Here is a 27574-nt window from a genome sequence, read left to right as displayed (position 1 = left end):
CGACGGATGCAATTCACCTTCAACGTGACTCGCCTTTCAGCTTTAGCCATGACGGCACGTGGGTATAATGTCATCCGCAGGATTTTATTTTCCAGCTACCACGTGCGATAATTTCAACAATTCGAGCTTTTCCAAGTAGAGTGAAGAACTTAGAAAAGAGACAAGTGTGGGAAAAACCAATGCGTATAGTATTCTCCCTGTCTAAGTGCGGAAAATTCGATTTTGCGTACCCAAATTAGTGCGCAAAATCGTAAATTCTCACACTAGTGCGTGGATTGAATCGAGACAATTTTTCTTGTGATTTAAATAGATGTTTCGATATTGTTTCTGCACTAGTGCGGGAATGTGCTATTTTACGCACTCATTCCGGTACGTAAAATTGAATTTTGCGTACTCAGTTTAGAAAAAATCCCCGCAGAGTATAACGAGCCTTGTTTTCATCAAAATGCGAGAAAGGTAAGGACGCGTGCTCTGTGGCATCTTGAAACGTTTTCACTACTGTGCCAGAATCCTGGCTTCCACAGTGATAACTCTGCAGACCGGGTGCGGCGTGTTCAACCGATGCGATTACATCTGCACGTACCCTCGGTGGGACCCGGAGATAAACTCGACCGACTATTATAGACGCGTGTACGCCGGACTGCATTGTTACACGCTTTGCCAGGCCGCCCAAACCCGCCTGGATTAAACCAAACCCGAAATTCCTGTATTAAGAATGTGAAATTCTTGGGCTCCTGGGTCTGAAACGTTCTTGTAAGCTCGCTGAAATGTAACAAGACAACTGACGCGTAATTTTGTGGGAGGAAGTCTGATATCAGGGTGAGAGTCGGTCTCATTCCTCTTCTTGGTTAAATTTTAGGGGATGATTGGAGCGGATTGAGCTTTTTGACATTATAACGTCGCCAAATTTTTAAAGAAAAATGGGTGGAAGTGAAAGGGGAGAAGAATCAGAGAATAGAATTAGGGTCGCAATATCAAGTTTCAAAGACGTCAAGATTTACGATATTTAACAGACTTTCAATGCGTAGAGAGTTCAACTGTAGAAATGTCAAAATGACTTGAATATGGCAAGTGAAAATATGATGTCATCGGAATTTTGACCCTTCTAAAAATTTTGAATCTCGATATTTTTGATTTATACATTTAAAAATTTTTGGGAGACGGATGTTCGCGTTTCTAAAAATTTTGTATGGTTGACACCTTCTATATTCTAATCTTGATACATTTTTAACTCCAACCAAGTTCAAATCACTTATTTTGCAACTTTAAAACAAGTCCCAAGGTAGGCAGTGTATTCGCGAAATATAAGTTTCTAAATGGCAAAATCCACAAAAATTCAACGTTACGTTAACGTTGCGAATTTTGATCCAATGATTGGAGCAGGTTGTGTGTTGAACTGAACTGAAATTGAACTTTTTGACAGTTTCGACGTAATGGTGCATAAACTATAAGCCTCCATTGCAGTTAATCATCGTCGTTCTTGAAGTTTGATTTACCGCCGATCTCGTGCTCCAAATTCGCGAGTAGGAACAAAAGCTTGGCTTAGTGCGCGAGTCAAGAGGAATATTGACAAGCCATGCAGTTGTGTCAAGGTGAATATTGTTGCTGCAGTTTCGCTCGGTCAGCACAACGTTCAACTACAATTAAACAACTCGAGGGATGAGCCAATGCTAAAATATTGACTGTGCAAAAATCAGAAAATACACGAAGAGACTTTTGGTATGAATGTTTGCTTTATTGTTTACCCCTAATAACAAAAAAACGTACGAATTTAGGAATAATCAAGATACTGCGATATTCATTCCTACAATAATAGAAGGTTATAGTATTTTTATATGAATAATTATAATCTTGGGGAACGAGAGTTAGTATTGCACCTGTAAAAACAGTACTATTTACCGTTGGAAAATTGAAAGTGTGAAAAAGTAATACGAATAAGTAATAAGTATTCCAAAAATAACTGTCAAAGTGAGTATACTTTCAGCAACATAAATTGTAATAAATGTATGAAACTTTAATATTCTCAATAAGTACTTGAACATAATTCTAAAAGTCTATACGAAAAAAACGTTCCAATTTTATCTTGCAGTCCGAATACCAAATTTTAATCCTTGAATCATACAAGAAAGATTAACCGAATATTAAAGTAATTTGCAAACATGCATAACCTATTTATTATAATTAGATAAAAATAAACATGGATATTAAAAGTCTCTTCGTGTATATAATAGACAATTGCAAAACTTTATCCTATACATTGTAGCCTGGCTCCCTATTATCCCCAAGGAGCATCAGTCTATGCGCTTTAATTCAGGGCATCTTTATCGTTGAAGGGCTGCTCAGCCTCAGGCGAATTTTTCAAAGCGAAACTTCAGAATCAGCGTCTTGAAACTGGTTTGGTAAAAGGTCGACTACCGTTTCAAAAAGCGTGAACCAAACAGAGTGTAATAATTTAAAAACGACGATTGCCTGTCAGATGTAACAAATTACATAATTTTCTTCAAGCCTTTGTGAAGATAGATGAAAAGCTTTGACAAAGACTAACATCGACAACGATTGTGATCATCGTTTGGAATTTTTCACATCGTTTTCAATTATTTTTACTCATATAAACTTGTTTTTCAACTCAGAAAAAAAAATTCAGCTATTACAACGAAATACGAGGGTGAAATCAAAGGGACGTAAATTTCAGAGGGTTGACTTGAGCGGTCTGATTTTCGATCCGCGAAGGGGAGAGAATTCGAGTCCGTCCTTCGAGAGCTTTGCTGGGCGGGGATTGGAGCAGAGGAAGTGACGTAGAGCCGGCGTAAGCCACGCCGACAATTGTCTCAGTCATTAATTTGTTTCGTACGCTCGTAAAAATCATCCCATCCCATTTCCTACTCTTTCCCGTGTAGTGTTCCACTAGTACTACGTTTTTCTCTCTCTCTCTCTCTCTCTTTCTCGCTAAATATATGTCATCTCGCTTTTTTTCTCTCTGTATATCGACAAGAAAAGTATAAAGAAAATAGATAACAAAATCCTGATGGATATTTTCAAAATTTAAAGAGAAGAAAAATTAGATAAAACTAAAAATAATTTATTATCGCTTTCACCGCGTGGAAAAACTTTTCCAAACGAAGGATCGACCGTGGGACCAAAAACCTCGCACCTCGTCGTTAATTTAACCGCATAAAACGACATCAAAGTAACGTCGACGGAACGCAGGTCGATCTTTGATCAACTTCAGTGACCGTCCGATCGAGTATAGCGAAAATACAGGACCTATTTTCGTTACCGACCCCAAACCGCCAGGCCTCGGGTCATTTTCTTTTCGAGGGATAAACATCAGCGACGTCGGCTTCGTAGGTGACTGCAAGAATAACACGTCTCTTGAAATTCGGTATCCTAAGTAGTACTTCCAAGGGATTTTCGTACAAGGTTTGTCTATAAATTCCGTCACACTATATATAGTATAGAATAATATAATTCGACACGCCGAATGACGGAGCAAAAATCACTGAGACTGAGAGAAAACATTTCAGCTCAAAGAACGGGGAAAGAAAATAGTCGAGATTCGTTGGCAATGAATTGAAGAGTGCAGTTTCCTAGACGAGCGTTAGAAGTGAAATGGAGAAATCCTGCTTCGGTCAGACAGCCGCAGTTAGTTTGTTCGGTGTTTGGTCCAACGCGGAGTAGCAACTTTCCGAAACAGTTAGACGTAGAATACGCGATGAAATTTTTCAATCAAAATAGTGTTAAATTAAATTTAATATTTAACATATATTTGAGGCAGTTCACCTCAAAACAATCATAATCTGACCCTGACGCCTTCCGATTAGAGCCTGCGTGAATTTTTATGCTGTTTCATTTTAAAAAAAAGATGGTCTGATGTTTTTCAGATTTTTTGAAAATCATTCTATTTACTTAAGATTTTTGAAAATGAGGAAATCGGTAGCCGCAATTAAAAAACCTGAAAAATCCTGCTTCGTTTATCAAAATTTTTAAACCCTTATCCAAGATGAAGGGCAAACGTTTGCTTCTCATATTATTCAACGTTGTTCTCGAAAAAAAAAAAATCGAAACAAACTAGAAGCCAACGTCTGCTCACTCTGGGTCAAGGCTTAAAAATTTAGGTAAATAAATCAGGATTTTTCACAATTTTCAATTGGAGCTATCGATTTGCTCATTTTCAAAACTCGTAAGTAAATGAGATGATTTTTTTTTTTAATTTCAAAAAATTCAGAGTGCTTTTTTTGTTTTAAGGTGAAACAACATAAAAGGGTCAGACATTGGTCGGTTTGGGATGGACTGCCTCATTTAAATTATAAACATGTAGCGGGATTATCGTATGGAGAGAATAGCCAGGCCAGTAATATCTGATTATCGAATAACTTTTCGAGATTTTTGTACGCACGGCGTGAAAACGAGCGAGTCGTAAAACAAACGGGGCGTTAAGTTAAGACCGTGAGATGAATCTCATCATAATTTAATATCTATATACGCTGTACATACTCTCGTGGGTATAATATAGTGTTTGCAAATGGAATTTTCATACATGTACATGCACATCACAAAAGGGCAGAAAAAGCCTTTTAATATACTCTACACAACGATTTGGAGTTTCAAAGAAAAAAAAAAAAAAAAAGAAAAGAAAAAAAAATCCAAAAAATTGAGAGAAAAATAAAACCTTATTATGTATATATATAACCTGTGCCGTTAGCGTGAAATTCAAAGCCCGTTATACGGGTGCGTTATACGGTAGATCGGATCTCTTATACGCATGGACGGAATTATGAATGAATAGGGATGAAAGGTGGAAACATACGGTGTAATCTCGAAATTCAAATTTCTCCGAGATCTACTTGCGTGAAATTTCTTCCGGAAGTATATATGTATATATTACACGTGCCAGCGATTATATGTATATAGGAGAAGAGAGTAGAGGAAAAGCTTTTCCGCACGTTCATCCATCACGCGAAAAGTGACAGAGAGCCAAGGATGATAAGAAAAAGACGACGAAGAAGAAGAAGAAGAAGAAGAAGAAGAAGAAGAAGATCTAATAACTCAGAGACCGTGTTAACAAAATAGGACGATTTAATCGCGGATAGATAATCCATGGAGATTGAAAATAGTTTTCGCGCATTCTCTCTTATTCTTCTTAACTCCTTGCTTCGTTATTATACAAAGCTATTATACCTGCAATAGGGAGAAAGTTTTCTACTTGAATTCTTCTATAAAATCTTATAAGTAGAATTTCTCCGAGGATTTATTAATCTCGTGTTATTCCGTTACGCTTCCGCGGACCGGTGCACAAAACCGTACGTATTATACGTAGATAAATCGATTTGGCAAGTTGATTTATATTGATTGATGACAGGAATACCTCAAATCAAAGCGTAACCGGAGAAAAGGCAACGAAAGAGTGGTCGTCTATGTAACAGAAAGTCACCCTTAAGTGCAAACAAATATTTCATTCTCGATAATGCACGACTGAAAATGGGATAAGAAATCTTCAGTATTTATGTAACGCTGCAGAGATAAAATCGAGACAAGAGAATGAAAATAAGAAGATGAAGAAAGAGAATAAGAAGAAGGTGACGCGACCCCATTTGGAAGCGATTTTTTTCTCCCAGACTAAGTTTTTTCCCCCTTTTTTACCCATTCTTCGTTCTTTTTAATCTTCCATCAGACTTGGCGTTGCTCTGCACAGTATGAGGTTGTTTAAAAACACGGTTTAAGTAAGTAGTGTCAACGTGATAAAAAGTCATTGAAAATGAATCTTTTTTACTTTAGAACAGTTTTCTGAAATTTATCAGTATCAATTTAAAAAAATTTCAATTGATTATTGACAATCCGTGAGTGAGTTGAACGCAAATTAAAGCACAAAACGAAATACAAGTTCCGAGAGTATCGGTAAAAAATTATCCCTCATTCGCGAGTATTCAACACACACACACACACACACACACACACAAACAAACAAAAGGGTAATCGTTTAGCGAGATGAAAAGAACATCCGTAACACCTCGATCAATGGATTGTTATCAACGTATGATTAACATCCGTCAAATCCCTCCATCAGGCATTAAAATTCCGTTTGCGGTATATTTCCGCCCCTCGACTCGCCCTTTAATTTCATCGAGCCCGAAACGGGGGTATAAATTCTGAATTCAATATCTACGGGTAATTCGACACCTTTTAAAATTGCGCCCACAGCCAATGCGCACTGTGATACGCGATACAACATCAGAGTCGAAATTGTATGTAACAAGAATCGAGGTATTGCACGGTGAATTAGCAGGTACATTCCGGTAAATAAACACTTTATATAAATAGCACGTGTACTAACCTGTGTACAAACACCAAAACTGTATTGGAGATGAGCAGGCCGATGAGAGATCCGTTGAAACCTCCCAACACACGAGGATCGGCTGATTCCTGGTCCTTCGAGCCAAAGAATGAAAACCAAAACAAAAATAAGCGAACCAAAGCAACGAAAACCAAACAAGAAGCACTTTGCGTGTAGTAAACTTGGTCGAACTGAATAGTTCAAGAAAGAAACTCGATGTTTTCCTTTCTCTCTCTCTCTCTCTCTCTCTTTCTTTTAAATAACCAAAATTTCGATCCTCACTATATTACAACTCTTCAACTCACAAACGCGAAGTACTTAGTTATTTCCTGAAAAAATCGTCGAAACAAAGTGAACGCAAAAAGGATGTCGCGCACTCGATCACCGAACTCGCGAACGATGTTAAAGTTATAGAATCCGCAGAGCACCGATCGGCCCCCGAAATTAATCCGGCACTTCGCGTCGCGTCGCGTTGCGAGGCGTCGCTGCCGAGTGAGGAGCGAACGTCGCGACGGTGCGAAGGCTGACAGCGCACTGACTGAACTACTGGCGGCGGTGTGGAAGCGCGGTCAGGAACGAATATTTCGTATCCCTCTGATCGACTCCTCACTGCCCGCGGCTCTCCCTGGAAGGATGTCGTTTTGGGCCCAAAGACACGCCGGAAAAGCGGAGGTTGATTAACGGGGGTGTTTCTCATAGATCCCGATTGTTCCCTAGAATCGACTCGATATCGTCCGCCGGTAGAATTCTCCGAATAGGGATGAGCCCCGATCGCCGAATGGCCTTTCGAATCCCATTAAGTGTTTACGGGGTCGCAGGTTCGATTGGTTGGAGTTTATAATTGCAGGAAGCGTTGCTCGATCTTCGTGTAATCTCGTCAGATTTTTCTGGAAGAGCACTTGAGGTGAGGAGTCCTCGGTTTTCTTGCTTTAGATTTTCTTCTTCTTCTTCTCCCTTCCTCCCAGTTTTTTTCACCTTCTTCCTGCCGCTTCTCGTTCATTCTGCACCTTCGAGACCTTCGCACGCCGGGTTTGTTGATATTCCAAGTGATTGGAAGGGACACAAAAGGACCCGAATTCTGGGTTACATGTATGTCGGTGTATGTACAGGACACGTGATGCATACCTTCTGGGTATGTTTTGTTATGTTTATTTATACGACGTCGTGTGTCACGCGGTCCCGATATCGGGAGTCTTGAGGAGAAAAAACGTATCGTTCAATCTTCTTATACGTATACATTACTGAAAAGAAAATTTCATTCTTCCATGAAGCACGTGTACCTACGTTATGAGTTGGATTTGAAAAATGGGACAAATATAAGCTCGGTCACGTTGTCCTTATTTCATACTTAAAAAACTCACATTTTTCAGACTCACGAAACACGATAGAAAAAACTTCAGATTTATGAAACCGTGTTTTATCTCCTATCGTTTGTAAAGAATTTACGATACCTGTTTGAAAACAAAAAAAAATGCAGACTATTTTCAGCAAAAATTACTCCCAATTCTGACTTGATTATTGATACCGTCTGATTCACCAAAATCTCTATCTCATCGAAAACAGAAAATTAAAAAAAAAAAAATAACAAAATTTCAGTAAAATTTCAAAATGCCTGTCTCATAAATTCTGTAACCGAAGTGAAATCATCTTGTAAAAGTTTCATCAAACTTTTTCGCCCATCGATCAAAGTTCGTCGTTCTACCCTTATCGAATTCGTGTCAACCGATAGATTTCGAACAAACTAGTACAATCACAGTTTCAATGCGATTAACATGTTGCTGCGTAGCCTTGATTTTTCTATTGAAAATCTACAAGCCAAATTTGAAAAAAAATTTTAAAAAAAATAAGAAAAGAATTATAGGGTGATCCCGTCACAGCTCGGAAGTTGGGCGAGACTCGGAAGTTACACAGCGGCGGTTCCAACCGAAGTTGGATCCATCATCCTGGCAAAACTGTATATACATTCATCTCCGCAGAACAAGGGATTATTTTGTCGATAGTTGGTGAGCTGTTAAGCCCGGAAAATGGCACGTGTGACCGAGCGTGAGGGAAATGGGAAGACGTCTAAACCGAACCTGACCATTTGATGGGAGGAAAAAAGTTTTTAGATACGAGGAATGAGTCCTGTTGCGACGCTGATTTTTACCCAGACTGGACAAAAGTTGGCAACAAATCACGGGCTAATTAATGTATTTTCCTGAATTATTCAAGGGCAGACACACGACTGAATCGAGTGAGAATTTCACCCCGTCAAAGCGGGGAAAATTGGTCGAAAGTGCTCGTCGGTTGGGGTTTTGCCGAAGGGGATGACCCTGGCGACCTTGACCGGGTGCCGGAGACAGAAGCGAGTGTATATCAGCTCTCGTAATTTGGTACTTGGCTCGGAATTAATTATATCCGTTCGAAACTCTCCGGCTACCCGCATTAACTAATTTAATTAACATTATCGCCGTTTCGGTCTTGCTTCCGCTGCCGCAGCGCGTGTAAACCGTGCTTCTGGGATTATAAAACTTGATGTAGCTTTCGAAACAACTTCGGGGGGAAGTAGGATTCGAATTTGCAGAACCGCGTTTCAAGGTGTACCAGCGAAACGTACGGTGTTTGAAAAAAGGAAACGGGAAAAACGTAATTTCACCGAATTTCCGGCATATTATGCCAGGGATTATCACGAGACATTTAATCCCTCGAGTTTATGGCGGGGGGATAATAATAGGACCACGGAATGTGGTCACCCCCATATATGATCGAACGATTAGCCGTCGACAGCCGAAGATCAGACTCTTCTGATAAAGTCCAACGCTCGATCAACGCCATCCATCGCTGCTGAACGACCCGAGTACTCGCATTCCTCTCGTCGATCGCCCCTCTGGAATTAGGAAAGTTGTTTGGCGAAAACCCACACTTTTTGCCAATTTCATTATGAGATATTTACGCATAGAGTATTTATGGTATTATCGTAATATTCGCAAGTTAGAAAATACTGGAATTATATTACAAAAAAAAAAAGAAAAAAAAATAGCAGCTCGGATTACGATGCTTCGATTTCGATTACTTCGAAATTGGTAAGAATATAATAAATTCATTGTTGATTTTACTCTAAAATGTAATAATCTCATAATAAATCTAATGAAAGCAGAATTTGATATTGCGAAATAGAAATTGTGAGTTAAATTAACGGTTAAAAATATGAATTCTTATTAAAAACGATGGATCTGATCCTAAAACCGAAGCGTGGTGAAAATTTCGAGTAACATTTTTTGGCACTGAATTGATCGTTGTTCGGTACGTGATCCTGAATTCAGGTTTCAAGTGGCGGAGCAGATCTCTTCGGGGCCTCGCGAACCAGACGTCTCTTCTCTCACTCCGGTTTAAATTTAACGTCTGGATTTTCATTTCACCCCGAAGAGATTCTATGAATAGATGTATCAAAGGGTCTCATTTTATCTTATATTTAATAATATAATAATACAACGCCCCTCGCGTATCGACGTGAAAAGAACGAGCATTGAATGTACAAGATCTCCATTGTTTACCTGTCTGAAGGTGAAAAATATTTTCAAGGATGCTTTTGGGAAATTGAAGAAATACGTGGGTACACCTGCTTATATATAGGATTCAGCCTGGAGGTAATAATTAGATACCTTTTCGAGAAAAGAGGAGCAAACAAAAAAAAAAATAAATAAATAAACAAACAAATAAATAAATAAAACGAGATCTTAGTGGAAAAAAAAAAAAAAAAAAAAAAACTCCACTTATAATCTCACTCGTCGAATGAATAACCGAGCTGGATACGACGAAGCGGGCTTTTCAGACTGCTGGCTGGCTGATAATGCACGGATCGCGGATAATCTTCTTTCCGATAAGGCAGAGCCTGCTGACAAGCTTATAGGTACAATACCCGGAGCTCTGTCTTCTTGACACCTTCAGGCGTTTCGCAAATCGATGTGGACGTGGCTCTCAGGGCTCAAGGATCGCGTAGTCTGAATCCTGCGGAAAGAAATTGACTCTGTACAGGGATCGCAAGGCTTTTTCTCTCCTTCTGTTGCCCTCAAACGCCTGCAACGAAAATTGAATATTTTTACGAAAAATCTCGGAATGAAATATATTCCTGTTACGTACTTCCAGATCGGGACAATGTTATTCCCTCTGACGCGGAGTTGAACCTCAATCATAACGCAGCCGATAATTCACCTGCTGAAAGAATTTCCCGAGTGATTTCTCACATCCCTTGGCTGCGTATAGCTGCTGCACAGACTGATCAGCATCCTCATCGATGTAGATATATACACATATAATAATATCGAGACAATTGTCAAGCTCTGTGAATTTTTTTTCCATGATCAGAAAAGTCGAGTTTTTCTCTCTCTACTTTTTTTTTTTTTTTTTTTCTTCTTCTTCTTCTTCTTATAGATTTGTGTATATGGAGTAAAAAATAAACCGTAAATTTACATCCGCAAATCGCAATCAAGTCTTAGTCTTACTCTCTCATCCCGGCAAATATCGGAGATTGCATTCTACTTGCATCTTATTTTACTCGTAGACTGCCAGAGCGGATTGAAAAAGTGCGCAAACAGACCAAATTGTGTCAAATTATTGGAGGGTGAGACAAAGTGGGCCTCTTAAGAAAATAATACATAAAATCAGAATAAAATATTTAGTTTTCATATAAACAATTGTGTTAAATTATTATCTAGCTTTTTAGATGATTAAAAAAATTATTTAACTTTTGACGAGTTGAGAGTAAAGCACAATTTGAAACTTTTCGCGTTATAAGGTGTGCAATTACTCGAGTAAATAATTTCCGGATAATTCATACTTAATAACAAAGTTCAGGTGGTTACTTTTACCCCTTGGTTATGCAAAAAATTTCAGGGGGGCCCACTTTGCCCCTAAATTTTTTGAGATATCGAAAATTTTAAGGTGCCCACTTTGCCTCACCTTCTCCTACAAGATATGTCTACTTGGACCGTAAGACGAAGGGTAGCCTAAATGTCACTCTGCCTGCTGTTGGCTAAATAATATTGTGTACGGAGACCCGAGTATTTTGCCTCCGGAAGGAATTCCGTAACTCGGAAGAAACTTGGAAGCCGAATAATAGCGCCGGATTCTCGTTTGGCAGAAAGAGACGAAGAGTGATAAAGTGAAAGATACAGAGTGAGAGAGAGAGAGAGAGCCTTGAAGAACATCAAGCTTTTTACTGCTCCGCTACGTCAAAGTATTACAATTAACTAAAGAATGTTAAACTCCCTTCACCTACAGGGCAATTAGCCAAATACGTAACTTCCTTGCAAATTAGCTCAATGTTAAAATTCCCTTAACAATTATTGTTATTATACCTTCCCAAGGCGCGAGTGAAATGGACAAAAAAAAAAAAAAAAAAAAAAAACGGAGTTCCTTTGCTCAGATTAATGTAATAATTATGTAGCCTGGCTAATTTACACTCATATTTTCGACTACTTTGTGCTGCTTGAAGATGAAAAAAGTGCTTCAACCGTTGCGTTTTACAAACATTTAGAAATATTCTTGAAATAATTCATGCTGATTAATGCTATTGCACACTTTTACGCTCAATTACTTTCAAAAAACTTGGATATAAGGTTGGGAAAAAAAAAAAATTTCTTTTCAGAAAGAAAGAAAAATCGGAAGCTTTAAAACTCGATCCAAAATCGTTTCTACGTTAAAAAATATCGCTGTTGGATACTTCCGCTGCGAATATCGACTATTGCCAATAAAACCGCAGCCATCTCATGGTGATCGTAAGGTGCGCGTGCAGTAATACACGTTGGCATATCATCCATATGGATATACATATATTTATACGCGGAGTTGATCGTTCGATGCGGAAGATTCTTGCCTGAGAAATATCACAAGTCGTATAAGGGATATCCTCTTAAAAGAGTTTTCGAATATCGAGTTTCGACGCGTTCCGTGTTATTCGTATAATGTATACATGTACTCGTATATTGTACATGTATTATATGTATCGGGAATGGCCGAGAATAGTGCCAACGATAAGTCACTCCCTGGTTTATAGAGATACGATACATTATGTGGGCTCCAGATACGCTTCCAGACTCTGGGAATTATTTTTCCTCTTGAATCCCAAAGAGAGCTGGCTGTGGCCTTCGGCCCGTTCCTTTGGTCTGGCAAAGTGGCTCACCGCAGCATCCGTTAACCACCCTTTCACTCTCCGTCTGCTCCCCACCCCCCCTCCCTCGCTCTCTTTCGACTTCCGGAATAGATTCCTGCACCAAGTGCCGGAGAATTGATCGTTACAACGAATAAAGTGAAACTACAATAGTTAAAAAAAAATTCTTACAAACTTTAACCAAAGGATTGATTATAGTTACTAATTTGCTTTGAAAAAATTTTGGAAATTTACTGCAGGTTGAGGAAAAAAATGTTCAAAATACTCACAAAAGGGACGGACCACTTATTTCTCTTCTTCACCGCAGCCTCCGAGCTCCCGCTGTTCCTGCGGGAAGTAACGCTGTTTTCATTTTACGTCTGTGCACACAGTCCAGACTGTATCGTTCTCTTACCAACAATGGATATGCAACAAAAGAGTAGGAGAAATGCACGCGATGTAAGCAGTGAAATGAACATTATAAAACAGCGAATGAGCGTGCGATTTATTCGTTCAAACCATAACCGTTCTCAAGAAAGAGAAAAAGAAAGAATGAGAGAGAGAGAGAAAAACGGAGGAAATTTTCATTTGCAGTCAAGATCCTTGGTTCCATGCTCCTTCCTTGGAGTTGAGGCTCTCTATCTCTCTCTCTCTCTCTTACACTCGCCGTATAAACTTGGCGCGATATTCTCATCCTCCCATCCATTTCTCTCGCTCCTCTTCAACAGCCCATTCTGTGTCTTGGTGTATCCTCGATGCTCTTCATGGATAGGTATGTGTATAACGCGTGCTTTCATTGTACCAATGTGGAGAAACATAAACTTTTAAACACTCGACTGTTCACTCCGCGGTTTCAAGAGAACAAGATCCTCTATTATAACCATGAAATATCGTCCATTCCATTGAATTTGGCGAAAGGAATTGCTGAATTGCAAAAAACATTAATATGAACTGTATTTGAATCAGTGAAAATTTACTTATTCCCAGTTACAAGTATCCCACTGCAAGAAACCAGTGCAAAATATGTATACTAGACTGTATCAAAAAAATTGACTATTTTTTTTTAATGTTGTACTGAAAATATTGTTCAATATGACGAAAAAAAATACCATAAAAATTTCAGATTTTAATATTGATATTTAGAGGTGCCTCGTCGCGATTTTCTACTTTCCATAAGAATAACATGGCAAAAATGGTTCTTGCTCCTTGCGATTTTTATAACTAGATAACGACGCGTCGCATAGAAAATTCATAAACATGTTTTTGTAGGAAATTGAACGTTCTACAAAAAAAGTCTCTTGTCATTTTACAATAAATCTATTCTTTCAAAAATTATTTGAGGTCAAACATCAACAAAGGACCTCAAATAATTTTTGAAGGAGTAGATTTATCGTAAAATGACAAGAGACCTTTTTTGTAGAACGTTCAATTTCCTACAAAAACATGTTTATGAATTTTCCGTACGACGCGTCGTTATCTAGTTATAAAAATCGCAAGGAGCAAGAACCATTTTTGCCATGTTATTCTTATGAAAAGTAGAAAATCGCGATGAGGCACTTCTTAGTATTAAAATTAAGAGCTCCCATTTTAACAGGCGCCATTTTTCGTTATCCCGAACAATATTTTCAGTATATTTTTCAAAAAAAAAAAATAGTCAATTTTTTTTATACAGTCTAATGTATACTAACGATTCAGTGACTACTTTTCACTGATGCCTCACTGATTTTCTCCTGTGATATACTTGCTACTGATTCACATTCTCAAGAGCAGGTACGCAGTACGAAGATTACCTTGTTTTCGGTCCATATATCTCGATCATTTTCATAGAATGCAGATTTGTCCCGGAAATCAATCATCAGGACAAATCTGATTCGATGTAAGTACGTATTGTCGAGCGATTGGAAGTAACGAAGGTTGATGGTTCGGTATAGTTTGTGCAAATACCAACTGCGGAGCCGCTCATTACGCCTATAAGACAATTACTGTGGGTTGGGGAGATTTCGATAGGTTAGCAATATGACGGATTAAACGCGGTCAATAAGTTCGATATGAATGAACGAGGCTCGGGGCTTCAATTTACTTCGGCCCTCCGTTCGTCCCTAGCTCGAGAGTGTTCCTTATACATGAGATACGTAACCTATTTACTCCCGTTTGTCGCAGGCATAGGCAACCCAACCAAACCCTGGGCTAGGGTTCGACAACACCCGCGAGTTCTACGGCTTCGACGAAGCCATTGCGGAAACGCTGGGCGCGAGACAGTCGCTGCCCATCGTCGGATGGAACGGAACCCGCGTTACGCTTTTTCATCGTCGTTTATTTTACAACTAATGCGGGTTTTCCGCTCGCCGATAAGTTCGCTTCGGACCGAAACCGCCGGACGGGATGCTGCTCTTCCGAGGCACTGGATAATCCCATTAATTATACGCTAGAAACACTCCTTTCAATGTACAAAAGTCACCCCAACAGCCCGAGGATTCGATGCGTGCATTGATATTCCACCGCGCCCTCGATTCCATCTCGTGTGAATGATCTCGTTTCAAACTCACCCACCGGGCGAAAAGGGTCGAGCTTATTACGAATGAAATAAATAAAGTCACTTCCGGCAACAAGTTCTTCCCCCTCTCTTCCCGCTCCATCCCATCTTCCCTGAAAGTTTACGGGAAAAGAGGAAGCGATTTGATTTATAAATTTCTGATTCGCGGTGCACTTTACTGCTGACTTATTACTCTTTTTTTTAACTCTTCTTTTACTGCGAGTAAAACGGATGAAACGATTTAACCGGGTGCAACATTTTTCATTTAGGTTGTTACTTTATCTGGTTGGGGAAAAGCAATTCTCCAATACCCATTACATATATAATCCAAGCGAAGATTACCCGGAAGACCAGTTTATTACTTCACCATTACAGGCTGTTCCGTAGCTACCATATATATGTATATATATATATACCTTATCTTTTGACGTGTATAAATTTTTCAGTGATCATCGTAATTATCGGGTCGTTAAAGTCTTCCGCATCGCAGGATACAAACGAGCTCGATTTAATAACTTCCAATAATTGTTCGACCACTGACAATTTCGACGTACTACCACGCAACCTGACGATCGAATTGGACCTTCAATTGGAGAACGAGGAAAGCGAGGATTCAATTCCAGAGGAAACTCTGTCCGACGATACGAAGGACAACACAAACGTGTCCCACTTGAAGACTTTGGATGTACCGAAGGACTGGGAACGTATACCGAAACTCAAATTTCCGAAAACGTCTCCGGATGATCGGTATAAAATGGCGTCCCTTCATCTTGACGAAGGAATATTTGTCTTCGACTTTTTGAGAGGCTTCCTCTCGATGGTTCAGCCGAACGACGTGCCGATCGGTAATCCAAACGCACCTTGAACAGGTCTCCAAACTTTTTACAGTCATAATTGCAGATATCTTAATTCCAGGTCTACTCAGAGACGTTTTCAGCGACGGACTCACCGTGTCCAAACTCGTTTCTCAGGTGAGTCCCCAGCTCCCTTGGCTATTCCTAAGCGAAATACTAACTCGTTTGCATTTCATCTTTCAGTCGGCCAACATCGAGCTTGGATTTCTGGCACTGGTTGGCATCTGCTGTCTTCTAGCCACCGTGATTCCCGCCACTGAGATCTGGCTGACCTGTAGACCGACGCACTTGGACTCCGAGCCCTCGCAGCATCCCGGAATCCTGTCCTTTCTACTCGGTGTCTGTGTTTCCGTTTTAGGGTAGCTAGCTGATTCGTTAATAACACCTATCCAACGCAAATTCGTGACTGATCGATTGAGTTTATTTTGAGTCGTTGCTCAAAGCCAAAGAAAAGCTACGTAGTCCCTCTTACCCGATAATTTATAGTCGATTTCCCTCTTCACGGAGATGTGGCTGGGTGTCGCTTTCTCTCTGTGTAACGGAAATTACAACGAGACTCGACGTTGCGTCCCGACAGACAAAGAGAGCGGAGCCTGGAAACGGCTCAAGCGATTCCGCATCTGAATACTAGCGAGAAGTCCTCGTCGACGACCCCGACGTGCTGCTCAGTTTGCGTTAAGCTACCGAAGTTAGACGAGCACCAAAGCTTCCGAAAACTTTCCACTCCCTGGCAAACCCTGCACGGCACCAAATGCACGTACGTATATATTACCCTCCGAATTGCTCTCGGTGCAGGTCTGGGATGCTCACGATGATGGCTTGCAACGAGACCGCCGGCGCTGCCGTTGAGAAGATACCCGCCACCATGCAAACCGCTCTCGAAGACCTCGGCCATTATCACACCGGCACAACCACCCAGCTTAGGATGACTCTCACCAGGAGTCTCGACGTCGCGAGTGAGGCAGTCCTCGCCGACTTGGACAGTGAGTTTAAAAATCTTTCAATTCTATTTCAGTTCCCTTTATCTGTCTGGCCATAAACAGTAAATTCTTTGAGATACTTGTTGAATAAGAAAAATTTCCAAAACACCCTGAGTTATTCTTTCCAAGACTTGGAATGAGGAAATGGGCGTCGATAGGAGTGATAGGGTTGAAAACGTTTCGTCGATCATTATGGCCATTTGTATTTCGTACATCGCACGGCGTGAGAGGGAAACGAGAACCGCAATTACGAGTTTAACATGTCTCAGTGCGGATTTCGAAGGGATGGAAAAAAATACGAACGACTAATAAAAATTCAGCTTTTTAAGAACCCTGGGTTTCAACTTCCCCCTCATGTGTGTCCCTGCTTCGATACAATTTTCGAAAAGGAACCTGCTGACTCTGGACCTGTTTACCATTCTATTACGTCATCGCCGAGCCCAGTGCGTGCGACGAATACGAGAGGAGGGCTCAAGGCTTTCGGGGGTTCAAGGGTGCCCCTCGTACATTCGATACAAAGGCTCGACCCGCCAGATTCTATTTATGAATTAAATTAGGCTGCGAATTGCGGGAATTTGGGAAAATTTTGGTCTTTAATGGAGAAAGGTTGTCTCACCTCCGCTGTGCCATCATTTTTCACCTTGGAAAAATATATACATGGATATATATAGAAAAAAAATCTGATCATAGTCACCCTGCGATTAGTGCCAGCCGATAACACGGCTTGCAAAAGTTTAATTGGATCGGATGTGAAACGTGCTCCTAAGTTTCATGCTGGTAGTTTTCTGAACGAGCTGTTGCTTTTTCGTTGGTTCGCAGACGTCGAAGAACTTCTTGGGAAGCCGGTCCAAGAAGAACTCTCAGCGCAGACGGGCCTCGACGTTGCCTTGGACGCTCTTCTGGACGTTGCAAACGGTGAGTGCGATGCAATTTTTTTGCCATACCCCGTATACGAAGTTGGAGAAGTGAGTTCGTACCGAGGATTTCGAACGGAGGCACTTTAACGACACCATCCAACGATCCCTGAGTGCTGGAGCAGTGTTTGAAAAAAGGAAACAAAGTGTCGAACAACTATAGGAAGGAAGCTGCATAAAAATTGAGGAACTGTTATACGAACCGGGTAAAACTTCATCCGGGTGCGGTGTAAAAAGCTTCGAGCCAAAACTTCGGATTTACGTTTTAAGAAACACGAGGCCTATCCGTTCGAGTTACTCAGGTTTATAATTTTCTATGAAACACAGCGAGATCAAAGAGTTTACAAGACGTGTTATGAGGTTCCGTAGAAGCCATTAGCTACTTCGGTAATTGAGGCATCACCGCGTGGTTCCAAAGCTCAAAGAGGTGTCTACCATCGATATCGGTAGGCCAGGAGCAACCAACCACAGAGAGGAAAGGAGAGGGGAGGAGAGAGGTCTCCAAGCAATGTCTACACTAATTTAGTTAGTTTTCAGTTAAGAACTTCAACGTCCTCTCTCTCTCCTTTACTAAGTGTTACCGTGTCAGTTGGCGCCCAAGTTCGCCTTTGCGCGACGTGAGCAGACCGAGGCTTCACTTGAGCCTGGAACCTGGACGAGTCTGCGATAAGCCAATCCTCAAGGAGAAGTTTACGATGAAGCGAAAAATCCATCAACGTGAAACTTCGCGCAATTTCGTAACTTCGTCCTGAGTAGTTTTTTTTTTCTCGTTTCCTTTTATTAGATTAGATACTCACCGGGTTTCTAGTTTTTTCTTTTCGAAAATTATGTTTCAACAAAATGAAAATAACTGCACTTTCAAAAAGTTTTTCTGAATTGAGAAACAAGTATCCACTTACTAGTGTTCAAAACCTGAGATACATTTATCTTCGCGTGTTCTCAAACAAAACTGCTTCCGGTTGTATAATGCAAGGTTCCAAGGCATACGGTTCGAGTTTTCTCTCCTATCTGTAACCGTCACGTCTGCAATTCCCCGTCACTGTCTGATTTCACATCTGCCTCTGTACAGCCACGACGGAACTTTCGTCCCGTGCCGAGACCCTCTTCAAAGCCACGGAGAAGGCGCGAACGTCTGGAGAAGAAGTGGGTCGAGAAGCTGGCGAACTTCGTCGACAACTGGAAACAGCTGCGAGGGGATGTCCACCGCCTGATCGACCCCTTTGCGCCACCCTCGACCCCTCAGGATTGCACCTGGCTATCAGACTGGACCGAGTGAGAAGACCACGATAACGACCCTTTCCATCCCCTAATTAAGACGGAGAGACGTTTCGGCGTCGCGATTATTCTTACTCGACACCGTCAAGATCCAGGCGATTTAGAAACCCACCGTGAACCATGAAATTTTTAAGTCCTTTGTTCTTCGCGGTCGGATCTATACTCATACCGAGGCGATAAATCTTCTTGCGAAGTAGAGCGTCCAATTGTCGCCGCTAGAGAGGCAAGCTGCACCTTCTCGAGTTTAAATTCTGCGGACCTAGTAAATTTCACCCGACACCTTGCACCCTGCGCGTTACCTCAATTGGACGGAAAAATTGCACCCTGAAGATAGGAGGAGAAATTTAGAGTCATTTTCAAACCTTCCGGGTCACATGGATTCATTACATGATGTAATCTGCGTGTCGACAATAAGTATACTTGAAGGGTTTTGTAAAATGGATGTTGGACTTGTAAAAAGCATCTCCATGAAGCCGTTACATAATTGGATGAGTTTGTCTAGGAATTACCAGGTCATGTAAAGAAATATTTAAACACTGGTTACAGCTACTCGTGAGAATGTCTTTGTAGAAGTAAAGTGCAAGACCTTATGTCGTCTGGAAATTATTACCTCTTAAGATACAGCGAAACTTGAAGGCTAATGAGGTGCAATTTTTTCTTCTTTGACTTAAAACTCTAAATTTTCTTCGCACGGTAGGAACGCAGATGAGACGGTGACCCGGTTAATGTCATGCGAGCGGGATTTCGCGCGGGTTGAAAAATCGATGACAATTCAAAGCCCCAGAGAATGAAACGGTGAGAAATTTAAGCTGAGCCGAGCCGGCTAGCTCGAGCTGAGTAAGCGCGTGTGATCGGAGCTGGAGAAGGAAAGAAGGGCTGGTTTTACTCTGCAATCTTTTTCCAAGATTTTTATAATATCTTTTACGGCCACCGCTGCGACCTGCGCATTCACGAGCGATGGAACGACTGAATAAGGGAGGAAATCTGAGACTCGGACGGCAGCCGACTACAGGCGATGGGAATCGGGCCAAAAAGTATAACTTCCAATTATAAGACCGCGTCTGCAGGTCGCTGTGCGAAATTTGTTCCATCAGTTGAACTCACAGCAGATCAGAAGATTTGGAAAAGGGTTCAAAACGTTTTTTGGTCTGGTTTGAAATGGTCTTCAACCACCTTCCACTTCTCTTATAATTCATACTCCTCAAAGATTCGCCTCCAATTCCACATAATTAGACGGCTTCTTAGTGGGACCAACTTAACGATTAGTCCTAACATTATTAATTGCTCTCGAGAATGTTATGTTTGCCAGTATGAGGTACGTGAGCAAAACCCTCGGCAAATGTTTTGACAAAAGACCTCTACGAAGCCGGAGTCACATAGCGATGTAAAGTTAAACTTGGGTTGAAAGTTTCAGACGTGTAGAATAAGACAAACAAAACTGTACTCAAGCATCACGGGCCAGCATATCTAACCCGTTGATCTCACCGCTTTGTCTCTCCTTCTGCAACGTACGTCATGGTTCAAGTAGCAATTTTTCTTTGCAAATGCTGACGAGTTTTTTACAGGTTAACATGAATAAATATCACCGCTGAGAACGTTAGGATAAAAAAAAAAGAAACGTGGTTCAAACTGTACTGGAAATACGTCATCCGTTGGTCTCAATCTTTTCCAGGAACAGTTTTCCGTGAAAAACCGACCCTTCCGGAAATAACGAGTGTGGTTATTTCTTGTATCAAGATGTAAGTTGAAGACACACGCAACTCGTGTCTTGAAATGTTTTTTGGCGGTTGAAAACAGAATAAAACGCGCGTAAAAGGAGGCCGTATATGCATATGAGACGCTGCTATCCCAGACCATGAAATTCTATCCCTTCCCATTCATTCCTTTCCATCCCATTCCATTCCATTCCACGCTGCTTTTAGCTTAGTAGACATAATTGTTAGACTCCTGATTCCAGCCTGAGTAAATATTTGCGTGTCTAGAGGCTGATTGTGACGATCAATAATCTGATATTCTGATTTCTAGTTACCAGGATGATTGCGTATAGCTAATCGAGAAAAGTGGTGCGGAAAGGAGGCGACGTCTCAAGATCTCGTACATACCCAAGCATTGCTAGATTACAACCCTGACGAGCAAATATCCGTCTGAAAGCGCATAAATTAGACGTATATTCACGGTTTGAGAGAGCATAAGCAATTCGCGAATCTCCTTTGCGATCGAGCCAAGAAAATTCCGTGATGCGATTCGCGTGGCGTTACCACAATCGAACGAGTGGAACGAGACGCGAGCAAACGGACTCCTAGTGTAGGAAATAAAGTTAGGTGAAATTGAACATCTGTTAGCCAATATCCGTCTGCAGGTATTCGCCGTTCGTCGATGGAAGCGCACCGCAAAAGATGAATTTCCCTCTTCCCGACTCTCCACGGTTCCTCTAACTGCCTTCCGCCCTTCAGGAAAGCGGTTAGCGGTGAAACCGCACGTGAAATTCGAGTCGCGGTGACATATCGCTTCTCTGCAGTGCGCGGCCGAATTTCCTCCGCAGTTACGAAACGGGCTCTGATAAAGGTCGTTTGACTTTTCAGCTCCTGAAGGACGAGCGGCTCCTCCGGCTGCGGGGAACCGGAAGAGAAAATTTGACGGAATCCGGGCGTCAAGCTCGAGGCGAATATCTCTACGTGCCTCATCACGTGGCCCGAACTACTTTGGACGCACGTAACGGTAAGTTTTTCAGTTTTCGAAAAGTTCTCAGTTTGCTTTTATTTGTTTTTTTGTTGTCGTTTTTTCTTTTTTATTCCATAAGTCTCTTAGTGACGGTATAGGGAAGAGTCGATCGCATCGTTGCGCGATAAATCAACGACATATTTTCGTGGTGCTTGGCGAAGAGGCGCGAGTTTCGCGGTGGTTAGGTATCCGGGTAACATCTGGTGCTACACAGATGCGATGAGAAATGATCCCTCGTCGTTTCGTACTATCACACGTGTTTCAAACGCCACTTGACACGCGCGTGTGGCTGATATGCCGCCGCCAGCCAATTTCGATAGGCTGAGAAATTATCCCTATCGCTTCTCGGCCCTGCACCGCCAAATCCCACCTGCGACTCGGAGTTACCCTGTTTCTGGTTGCATAGAAACGTTTCTCCGACAAAGTAACATCTCGCGATGAAAATGACGATGGAGGATAAACGGAATTAAATTTTTTGATTACTATGATATTTATTCATCGAGCACCAAAGCTTTGGGATTATTGTTTCAAGCTTATAAATGAGTAAAAATTTTAAAAGCTAAAAATCTACTGATGTTCTCAAATCGAATATTACGATTAGAGTGTCACAATTTGATCTAGTGAAGCCATGAAACCTGATGGAAATGAATTTTCGTTCGATTTTTATTAGTCTTGAAAATTACGTCCGGTAATTTTTGGGGGTCGTAATGCACTCGCGGGTTGTTGATTAGTCAACAACCAACGGCAAAGAACACGTAATTGAGATATATGCGTTCCTTGGAAAGTAAGCGTAATGGGTCAATTAGTCACATCCCACCTACGTCGGTTCCACGAATTACGTTGTATATACCTAAAAGGTACGCGAGCATTGTACATACATGCACGATATAAGATCGTGATTATGCTGAAAGTGGGTCAGGAGTCTGCGTAGAGTGAGTGATACATTAAATTTTTCGCTTTATATCCCTCCGTGAATTTTGACGGTGTATGAGAACGCGGAGATGACATAGCATTTTCATTGCTTTCAGGTTCAATGAGTCGATATTAATTTTCTGACAATTGCATGGTTCGCCCCGGTTCGCTCACCCCCCTTCACAAATACTTTCAAACTCTATCCATCCATCCGATGGCTCATCCGTTCATCCACACCCCCCCCCCCCCCCTAAGTTTCTCCTATACTCAGAGCCGATAATCTTTGTAATTTTTTGCTAGTCTAGCCGACTCCGTAGTCTGCAAGCTTGACTTTTCAATATCACACGCACGCTGGCTCACCGTGTCAAACTGCAGAATAGATATGTCTGCGAGAATTCAAATGGCCTGAGAGTTGGCATGGTGAAAAAATTTTCGGCCAGGGATCTGCAAGATTAGCAAAATTCTACGCCACCACTAACCGAGTGTGAAATATACACATCTTATGATACAAAAAAGAAACAAAATTGCAATTCTGTTTTCCCATCGATTACTCTTGTACCCCCTTAGGAAAAAAATCCCCTAAATTTCCAGAAGAAAAAACTTGAGGGTACGAATTTCCACCCAAGTTGAGAGGGTTTTTATACAGGAGGGCTACCACACCTGTGAGGCTAATTTCACGAATGGAGCATTCGACGATGAGCTCGTGTTTAACCGGGGTCCTCTACCACCTTCGCTAATTTAGTTCCAAAGCCTCGATTTTCCGGCTTACCGAAGTTGGCCTTTTAATTATCGAACATGTGAACCGAACAATGCATCCTGCGACGTTTCCCCCGAGGGTGAGTCGAGCCGCGATGAAGGGGAGGATCGGAGTGGACGGGATCGAGCTACGGACGAGGGTGATTGATGCCACGAAAATCCCATGTTGACAACGTGTCCTGTCTGCTCTAACATCTTCTGTCATACAAGTAGCTGTCCTGTCAGGATCCTCATCTTCCGCTACTCCCCGAATGTTTCCACCTGTTCATCTACCTTTCTCTCTCTCTTTTTTTCCCTATATTTCTGTTTCAGCTTCGTTGTAACTTTTCTTTACAGTTTCAAACCGTTAAACCTGATCCACGCACATCTGCACTTGACAGACTTTTCGTCTGGTTCAATACTTTTGTTCCCCACTGATCGTAGGCAGAAACCAAGAAAAATAAAAATTTGTTGGAATTGCAGCGATTCGACGCGAAATAAGCAACGCCCGAAGTAGAGTGACCGAGGAGGCTCGGGGTTTGGACACCAGCACTACCGAGCTTTCGAAACACCTAGAAACGGCTAGAAGAGTGATCAACGAAGTGGTTCCTCACCTGGCCACCTTCGAGCAAACTCGATGGCTGATCGGCATCGGTAAGTAAGTTTTCATGTTGAATTCAGTGAGTGCTCAGCGTGAAGTCGGTGCAACCTGGTGACTTGACTTCGTATTATAAGACAAGAAATTTTTCATAATTTATTCGCGGTGTTATTATTCCGGACCGTGAATCAATGTTCATACCAGGACGATTTCTATCAAAGTATAAAAGACAGAGGATCAAGACGGAGGTAAAAGTTTTTCAATTTTCGAATCTCGGTTTATACACGCGGGGCGCTGAATCAAATTTGGGTGTTCAATCCACTCCCCCAGCTCAAGGTGGCTCTGACTTAATTATTTTCCATCTCGTGAAGTTCGCGCCTCGTGTCAACTAGTTATGTATATACGCTTACACCATTTATAATAGACAGCACGCCTCGAAGACGCTACCAGAGTTTGACTTTGCCGTAGAATTTGACTTTCAAGGGTAATTCAACCCGAGTGACTCTCCATTTAATTTTACTTCGACGCAAAAGGATCATCTCTCAGTATCAGGATGAATATAGAAACCCATTCTTAACCACACTTACCCATATCTCAAAATTTGCAGGTACTGTTTTGGCTGTTTTCATCGTCTGGATTCTGCTTCTCTCCGCTCTGTGTTGTCGATGTGGAGCCACGGAAGACAAGGTGCGACCCACTTTGCTGAGGTAAGTGAGATAAGTTAGTAAGAAGTCAAGTCCATCCAGCTTCTGTTATCGAGACAAGTAGACAACCAGTCTTGAATTTGCAAGCTACGTTGTGTTGTGAAGTTGTTATCACAGGTATGACGTGAAAGCAGTTGTTGCACTAACGAAGTTGCATCCTTCCTTTCATCTTGTCCAACTCGAATCACACGAGTGTCTTTAAACTCTGGTCAACTCGCCATAGTTCCGTATCCCGGTGGTCGTTTCGAGGCATCGTTTTATGAAAGCTGCAAATCTCTCGGGAGATTACACACATCTCGGTACTTTCACTATACCAGGAGTACTAACGCCGCACTTGAGGATCTCGTTGCCTTTCTTCCTTTCCTCCTTTCCTCCGTCTTTCTATCTCTCTCACTCTGTTTCGAATATCATTTTCCTCTCTTGCTGCTCGCTGCTGAGCTAACTTCAACAAGTGTACATACATGTAGGTATAACCCATTGTACCGAGATATCCATCTCAACTCAACCAGCAATCGACGTTGCTTACCATTACTTAAACTTTTTGTAAAATACAAAAGATGGAACATTTTCCAGCTTGCAAAGTACCTTATTATCCTTTTTTACTTCCGTATCTTACTTAACTCCTCAACTGTATACAATAGTCGTGAAAGTTTTTATACCGCATCCGAATTCGATTGCAGTGCTGTTATCCTGAGCTGCATCGTCTCCATTGGTTTGTGGGCGGTCATCCTGGCGGATCTCACACTCACAACTCATACGGAGATGCTCCTCTGCCGACCACTCCACGACCCAGAGTATCGGACGGTCGAGGCGCTTCTAGAAACTCGGGGTTTCTTAGAAAAACCCTTGGGAGTCCCTCTCAAGGAATTACTAAGGTAAAAGGGGTCCACTTCTGACCATCATTAACGCCCACTTTGAACCCCATTAGAATCTAAGTACCAGACACCCTTGACTCGCTAATTAGGCACCAAGGCTCGACTGTGTGAAGCAGCCGACGCCCAACTGATTCTTGCCCATTGAAAGGTGTCCCAGTTCTCCTCTTTCTCTGTCTTCCAATAGCAGATGCGAACAAAACCAGGCTGCCTATCCCGTCTATCACCTCGGCGGTTCCACGACTTTGGAACACCTCACTGCCCACTGGACCTGGCCTGGACTGGCCAAAGCAATGCACAAGCTCAAGGTCGATCTAAAAGGATTAAGAATACTTACGCCTAACCTGCAGGTCAGACTGCAGAATCTCCTGTATGCCTCGGGGTCGAATCTGACGGAGCACAGAACGAGGGTGAGTTTCGAATATTCACTTCTTCGTGATCCCGAAATTCAAATCCACTTGCTCACTCCCAGATTCAAGGACCAATCCTGAACAAGGATCTCAGCGCGTTGTCCGAGCAGCTGGACAACGTGGCGAGGCAAATTCGAGATCATAGCACAGCTCGGAGCCTGGACACGATCGCAACAACAGCTCGAAGTCTGCTGGAACGCAAAGTGAAACCCTTGATGAAAATGCACGAGGATTTGGTATACCAACTGACCACTTTGGAGTTGCAGCTCCAGCCGCTTCAGCGGCAAGTCAATCAGTCGATATCGCATCTTAAAACGATCCAGTACTACATCGATAACCAGGGTGAAAAAATCGCGCAAATGGTCAGTTAAAACCACGTACCACATTCGACTCGATAGGTGAAATTTTCTCACTCTTTCTTTATGCCCAATCGTGCCTAGCGCAGAAGACCAAAGCGTACGTCGACAGGATCGGCAGCTACCTGGACCAGTGGAGAGTTCACGTCCTGGCGGAGATGGGTACAGGAGTTGCTCGATGTCGCCCACTCTGGGACGTCATCAACGGAGTACGCCTTCTCCTGTGTCATCACGTGATGGGTCCCCTGGTAAGACGTCCTGAAAAAAAAAGTATCATGGAATGAATTAGTTTCTGCAGTAACTGATCTTTCCTCAGATTCTGTTCTACATTTTCACTTGAATATCAATTTCCACTCATCTTTTTGCAGAATGGATTTTGGTTTGCCACTGTACTTTGTGCCTTGGTGCTAATGGTGAGCACTCCCATTGCCCATCTACTCGCATCTGTGTACAAGCCGGAAGACTTGAAGAAGGAAACGGTACTGTTGCCCTCCAGGATGTGAGTATGACTCGTTGGTATTTCTGTAAGTGAATTCTAGTGTGGTCGTCTTTAAATGAACACTGTTTTTCCTACGTCCTGCAGGGAGAGTCCAGACACCATAACTATGGATCGAGAAACTTGGCGCACTCCGGAGTGAGTATACATACATATATATAATTCATATCGATGCTAGTGTTCGATTACGTTTAATACGTCGGCGGAGGCTAAGCGGCCGAATATATTCTTCACGACGTAATGCCTCGTCTGCGTCCAATCTCTTTGCCTTGCGTCAAACGTCCTGACGCTAATTGATAACCTTACCCCCCCCCCCCCCCCTGTGTGTGTATAACGTTCGATTTATAGCCCGTCAGAAGAAGATGATTGATACCCAGTGGGAAACGTTATTCAATCTGAGACTATTACTGCCACCCCGACTTTTTCAATTTTTCTTTTTCTCCTCCTTTTTCTTTCCTTTCCTCTCTTTCTGCACACAATACCCTGTGCTTGTCGTTGACTAACCGTTTCTGTGGTTTAAAAAGAAAACTTTGAAAACTAATTATACGAACGACAAGCCTTAACATGAAATATTCCTTTCAGGACGCCACCCTCTGACGGATGGTGATCATGGTGGAGCATATATTATACGAGAAAATTTCTCCTCGATAAGCAGTCTTGCGTAGCAGACATCTAGAATAAATATAGTTATTATACACTGTATACATGTGGTTTTATGACAAGACTAACATCTTTAATAAAATTTTATGCCAATCC

The 27574-nt window shown here is 41.8% G+C and overlaps 2 protein-coding genes and 1 long non-coding RNA gene across 7 annotated transcripts in view; 1 reads left to right on the top strand and 2 right to left on the bottom strand.

Annotated features, from left to right (window-relative positions):
• The window catches only part of LOC124413456 (trace amine-associated receptor 9), a 78368-nt gene extending 53684 nt beyond the window's left edge, over positions 1-24684 (bottom strand). For all 3 annotated transcript variants that reach the window (XM_046894046.1, XM_046894044.1, XM_046894045.1), the window contains exon 1: positions 24568-24684. The gene's annotated coding sequence lies outside the window, so the exon portion shown is untranslated. The remainder of the gene's footprint in view (positions 1-24567) is intronic.
• Positions 462-27574, top strand: LOC124413452 (prominin-1-A). 3 transcript variants are annotated; one of them, XM_046894038.1, is made up of 18 exons: positions 462-473; positions 14718-14856; positions 15438-15836; positions 15907-15962; positions 16029-16204; positions 16641-16828; positions 17645-17740; positions 18809-19011; positions 21597-21732; positions 23866-24036; positions 24588-24687; positions 25365-25559; positions 25747-25966; positions 26029-26328; positions 26412-26570; positions 26691-26821; positions 26906-26956; positions 27401-27574. In XM_046894038.1, the coding sequence occupies exons 2-18, from the start codon at positions 14841-14843 to the stop codon at positions 27423-27425; spliced, it is 2622 nt and encodes an 873-aa protein (XP_046749994.1). In that variant the 5' UTR covers positions 462-473; positions 14718-14840; the 3' UTR covers positions 27426-27574. The 3 variants fall into 3 exon arrangements, with proteins under 3 accessions (XP_046749994.1, XP_046749993.1, XP_046749995.1); XM_046894037.1 differs by having other exon boundaries at positions 25744-25966; XM_046894039.1 differs by lacking the exon at positions 17645-17740 and having other exon boundaries at positions 25744-25966.
• Positions 24761-26485, bottom strand: LOC124413459. The gene is made up of 3 exons (XR_006929875.1): positions 26348-26485; positions 25986-26274; positions 24761-24771 (listed from the first exon to the last, which is right to left on the bottom strand). It is a non-coding gene; the product is annotated as an uncharacterized LOC124413459 (long non-coding RNA).

This window comes from Diprion similis, chromosome 12 (assembly GCF_021155765.1).
Source record: "Diprion similis isolate iyDipSimi1 chromosome 12, iyDipSimi1.1, whole genome shotgun sequence".
Lineage (NCBI taxonomy): Eukaryota > Metazoa > Arthropoda > Insecta > Hymenoptera > Diprionidae > Diprion > Diprion similis.
Note: the sequence above shows the minus strand (reverse complement) of the source record. Positions and strands in the feature narration are given on the sequence as shown.